Source organism: Nestor notabilis, unplaced genomic scaffold, assembly GCF_000696875.1.
Source record: "Nestor notabilis isolate BGI_N333 unplaced genomic scaffold, ASM69687v1 scaffold13810, whole genome shotgun sequence".
NCBI classification, from domain to species: domain Eukaryota; kingdom Metazoa; phylum Chordata; class Aves; order Psittaciformes; family Psittacidae; genus Nestor; species Nestor notabilis.
The window spans coordinates 1-5,186 of record NW_009909803.1 but is presented as its reverse complement, the minus strand read 5'-3'; the positions used below and the strand labels follow the sequence as shown (position 1 = coordinate 5,186).

General features: G+C 38.1%; 1 protein-coding gene across 1 annotated transcript in view; it reads right to left on the bottom strand.

Annotated features, from left to right (window-relative positions):
• Positions 1-5,036, bottom strand: part of MCM8 (minichromosome maintenance complex component 8) — a 15,177-nt gene extending 10,141 nt beyond the window's left edge. Inside the window, exons 1-7 of the mRNA XM_010023133.1 lie at positions 4,922-5,036; positions 4,655-4,729; positions 4,055-4,137; positions 3,726-3,875; positions 2,941-3,044; positions 2,270-2,468; positions 1,375-1,460 (exon numbers count right to left, since the gene is read on the bottom strand). Coding sequence (XP_010021435.1) covers positions 1,375-1,460; positions 2,270-2,468; positions 2,941-3,044; positions 3,726-3,875; positions 4,055-4,137; positions 4,655-4,729; positions 4,922-5,036 — 812 coding nt within the window. The remainder of the gene's footprint in view (positions 1-1,374; positions 1,461-2,269; positions 2,469-2,940; positions 3,045-3,725; positions 3,876-4,054; positions 4,138-4,654; positions 4,730-4,921) is intronic.
• Between the last annotated feature and the right edge of the window lie 150 nt (positions 5,037-5,186).

Genomic DNA, 5,186 nt, shown 5'->3' with positions numbered 1-5,186 from the left:
AGGAATGCCCTGAAAAATTCTAGAAAAACCAGTGCTGAATTTGGAGGAACAGACTTTTCCAGTTCAGACTTCAATAAATGGATGTACCTTATGCATAAACCCCAGAAAGACAACAACTATGAAGTCCATAAATAATAAAAATTCAGATTTTCTAGCACTGAGGAGCAGAAATAAGTACAGTCTGTGAAATAAGATGGACCTCACATATAAAAATTAAGGCATCAGAGACAATGGTCCTGATGAATGATTAATTGGCATTTTAACCCTAGCAAAGCCCAGAATATCCCTCAGACTGTAACAAGAACAGTAGCTCACTCTTTGTATAACTGTAAAAGGCAAGCAACTAATAAGCTTTTTAGAAGGTTCCAGTTTTGGCTCTGCACTTAAAGCTCTGATAGTTTTCCTTGAAGCTCATTGTCAAGCTTTTCTTAAGAAGCTGTGATAAACAGCACCCTCTAGAGCTGCTGACAAGAATGTCAGCACTGGTTTTTAAATAAAATCTTCAATTACTTTTATTACAGCACATTAATAAATTAAAAACATTTAGATGTCATTTGACACAGTAAGACTTTTGATACAGTGCACATGAAGTTACAGAATCTGAATCTGAAGTGGGAAAAAGTAAGCAGAGTCTTGTTTTTTCCAAGCCTTGTTCATCCCTTTACCTTAGTAAGGAACCACACATCAAAACCTTCTGAACGTATATTATAGGATATAATATAGTAGGATAGTTAATAGCACATAGTAAGATGGAAGCAATGAAAACCAGATCCCTCCTATACTTTAACATTGTTAATTTGTATAGAAACAGTGACATGTTCCTCTATAGCAAAAGGGCAAAAATATTTTAGGCATGCCTGCTTGCTGGTTAGATATAGAAAGTAGACGAATGGGCAGGCACAGCACTATTTCCTTCTCTCGAGTGTACCTTAGGGGCACAACATCACTTCAGCCTAAGATTTCTAGCCCTCAAATTTACTTCCAGTTCATTCAAGTCAACTGGCACAACCAACCAATGTAATATAATAGGGTTTTTCTAGCTGACTTTCAGCTTGGTAAAGGGAATCATTAAATAATAGATGCAATTAGAAATGATCAAGAAAAGCTGCAAAGACCACAAACTGGACATTTCCCAAAGAACTCAGTCATGGTAGGAGGAGTTTCCAAGAAGCTCTTATAGTGGTTAGGTTTAATACACAAAGCATACTAGTGCTCAGATAAAACCACTGCTTTGTAATATAAATCTTGAAGAGTGCTTGCCACAGAAGAGTGAGATTGTTAAAATTATGCCATGTAACATGGAATGCGCCATCCTGTCCCTCTTTGACTACCCTGTTGCATTACATCTTTGAGCAGAAGTGAAGACATGCTTACTTAACAGACTGCCAGTCCACTGTAGTGGTTAAAGGAGAGCTTCTGTCAGCTGTGAAGGAGCGGCCCCGGCACTCAGGAATAAGGCACTGTAACAACAGTCATTCTAGTTCATTCTCAACTCCTTTTTTAAACATCGTAATTTTAAATTGACTACTTTGATTAGTATATATATCTATATATAAAGAGGGAAAGCAAAGCAATGTGCTTCATTGACATCATTTCAGGAAAACAGCTAGTTAAATTAGGGCTACAAATTAGCACATACATAATCAATGAAGAGATATCAGCCACAGACACCTGAACTCAGAGTTGTTAGAGCAGATATAGCTGAATTTTATGATCCCTTTGGTGAACTGGTTTGAGCTTTCGGGTGCTGGGGGAGGGTGTGGGGGGGGTGGGGAGGCAGGGAAGGGAGATGGTAGGTGGGGGTTTTTGTGGGTTTATTGTTTGTTTGCTTGTTTGGTTTTGTTTTCTATTTTTAATACTTGCAGATGCTCCAGAGGAGATAATTTTTTCACTTGAGCACATCAGATAACATAAAATAACTGGGCACTGTCTTATGTCTAATAACTTTGTAAATTCAGATAAAAAACAGAGAAATTAAAATGTTCTAAACCAAACCCACAGAAGATCCCAATCTGAGCATAGTAAACCACCACAGTGAGGTGGAGGAGGTTTTTTAAACATAACTGGTGAAATGGAAATGTGAAGATATTTCAAGTCTTTTTTTTCAAATAACAAGAGTATGCAGTAATACAAAGTTGCATGGTAAATTCAATTTTTTTTAATGTGTCAGTTGTTTAACCTAGCTTTAAAGGTTAGATTTTAAATACCAGTGGTGCTTTTTGTCAAATCAGTACAGATAAAAGCATGAAGTTAAATGGTTTTAACTTACCTTAGTTGGAAGAGTATACTTTCCATCAGGTAGAGGAACACTCTGAACATCTCCACATGTGCCACATACAAAAGCCAGCTTAGTGCACAGAGGCTTAATGTTACTGACACGCACAACAGTGCCACGCAAGGCAATGTATTTCCCATAGCAGTTGGCTCGAACATTTTTCAGCTGAGTTAGTGGATCATAGTTGTACACCCTACACAGAAGTTAAGCAGTAACATTTTGAAAGCTTACCATATTTAAATACAGAAACAAACAAACCCAACATAAACCCCCAAACCCCACTAAACCCAAACAAAAGAAATCCTACATCCAATTATTAACAGTAATCCAGAGCAATGAGTAGAAATAATTTGGCTGTGGACTCATGGCATAGTCTTTCATTCCTGTTCTACAAAGCCGCATAACACTTGATATTCCCCGGGTGTGTATACCTCACTATCTTTTTCACTGTTTCACTTTTTTGTTCACAAAGACAGTTTAGCCTTTGTCATGATGAACCAAAAAGCAAGTGTAGACTGTTCTGGAAATAGCTTTACAGAGTCAAGTCTCTCAATAAAATAAATACATAAGCCTTATTACCATGCATAGACACTGACAACCATTGGACAAGAAGCAAATAGATCTTCCTGGAAAAAAAACCAAACCAAATACTCAACACCCATTACCTAGCATGAATGAGAGGCACATTTATTATAGGTTCTCCTTCAAGTGGTAAGCCTTCCTGCACCTGCAGCTCTGCAGCATGCCTTTCAAGGTCCTTTGTTAGCACCTAGGCAGAACAGAAAGGCAGGCACAAATGCAGTGTGCCATGCAACATGAAGTCAATTCACTGTTAGGTTTGATTCCATTCTTTTAGAACCAGATCCCCATACTCCAGTCTGAAGAGCTCTCTGCTGTCCAGACCCCTCACTAAACAGTTTTTCTGCTTCTGAGCAGTTTTAAGCTTTATTTTAAATGCAACTAAAAGTAACGTATTTGTTGCATTTTGGTTTTTAATTTTTAAAAAAATTATACAATAATCTTTAATGCTATACTCAAGATATGGATATTCATGCGACATAAACCACAAACATCTGAGAACTTGTCTGTCAACAAGCAGTGAAATGCTACTTAAAGAGACATCAGAGACAGGAATTCTTGAACGTGCTCATCATTTATCCACCAGCCATGGCTTTGCTACACGAGGTGAGACACTGCACAGGTAACTCACAGTGTATTAAAAAAACCCAAAACAAAAACAGGAGTAAGAACTCTCAATAGGGAGTAACAGAAGCGTTGGAACTACATTTAATTTTAATCAACTGCTTTGACAACAAATGAGCAAAAAACAAAAACCACCAAGACAAAAGGGTTAGAGATTTGGGGTTTATAACATAATTGCCTCCAAGTCCCACTGATTTGTTTTTCATTGTGAGGATTATGCCTCTATGCATTAGAACATCTTATTTACCTGGTGAATTGCCAGACCCATACATTGCAGTATCTTCTGAGGCATGTCCCTTAATTCAGTAGATACATTTGGTATTGATTTAGTCAAGGCTTTGTCTTGTATCAGTTCTTTATAGTCCACAAGAATACTTCCTTTTCTTTCTATTTCATCCTGTGAAACATTAAGTTATAAAATACACTTAAAATTTTAAGCACAACACATAGAAATCACATCATAAATATTTCGTATCTATGATGGAAATTATTTTTGATGGAGAAAACACGAGATTTGTAATGTCATTGGATCAACACCAGGCTGTTGGGGTGGGATATGTTTTATTTTGTTTTTACCTTATCATAAAGCTCAATGCGTTGCATGAAAAACTTTTCAAAGGCTTGAGTCTTCTGGACGAAAGGAGACTTGTCAGCATAAGCTAATCAGAAACATGCTGTGTTAGTAATGGACAGAAATAATTACTTCTCATTTCACAAAATACATAAACAGGCTTTTTCTCTTCCATTATTTTTCTGCATTCCAAACCTAAAAAAGATGATAGATCTTTACAATGTCACAGTTATGTCTATCATAAGACCTGACAGAAAAAAAACCTGGAGCTTTGTCTAGGACAACATAGGACAAGCACATAGGCTCAAGCGAAGTACAGCAGAGGTATGTAAGTTCCAGTCTTTGATAGCTACAGTTTTTACAAGGCTAACTGACCAGGTTTAAGAAGATCATATTTTACACTATACTCAAGACTCCTTTCCACAGTTTGGACCCCACAGAGATTATGGTATGCCATGAGATTGAAATCTCTGTTTGTATTCATGTTTTTATACAATAAATATGAATTTCAGTTGCTTTTTGTTGAACTTACCCCCTCTACTCATAACCAGTTCTATAAAAAATGGAACAAAATACTTCCTAAAACAATTTTGGTCAAAAAATACCTTCAGAGAAATAAAGTTTCCAGCCCTTGTAGGGAATAAATTGATCCAACGTTGATTGAACTAGTCGAGATTTTACTGGGGGAGGGGAAAGAAAAAAAGATAAAAGTGGGGATTAAAACAATGTGGATATTAAACCTTTGCAATTTTCATTCTCGGTGATTCTTTTTGACTATGGGGAAGCAAACAGCTTTAATTGCCTAGGGCAGTACGTCAGAAGCAAAGCATTATGGCTTTAGAGGACAGGTAGAAGCACAGGAGCTGGCTCACCAGGCTCAGGCACTCTTCTCCACTCTCCCTTGTGTCCTCTGCCTCGCCACCCTCCTCGCCACCCCTGAAAGCCTCTTCCTCGGGCACATCCCCTGCCTCTGAGGTCCCTGCTCATCTCGCTCAGCTCGGGGATGCGCCAGCAAACTGAGCTCAGACAAACAGAACCGTTACCAGAAAAAATTCAACCTAAATTAGAGTCGATTGCCCGGGGGGGTTCACCTGCGTCGCTAGGAGCGAAGACCCTGAGGGATCACAGTGGCCCTGG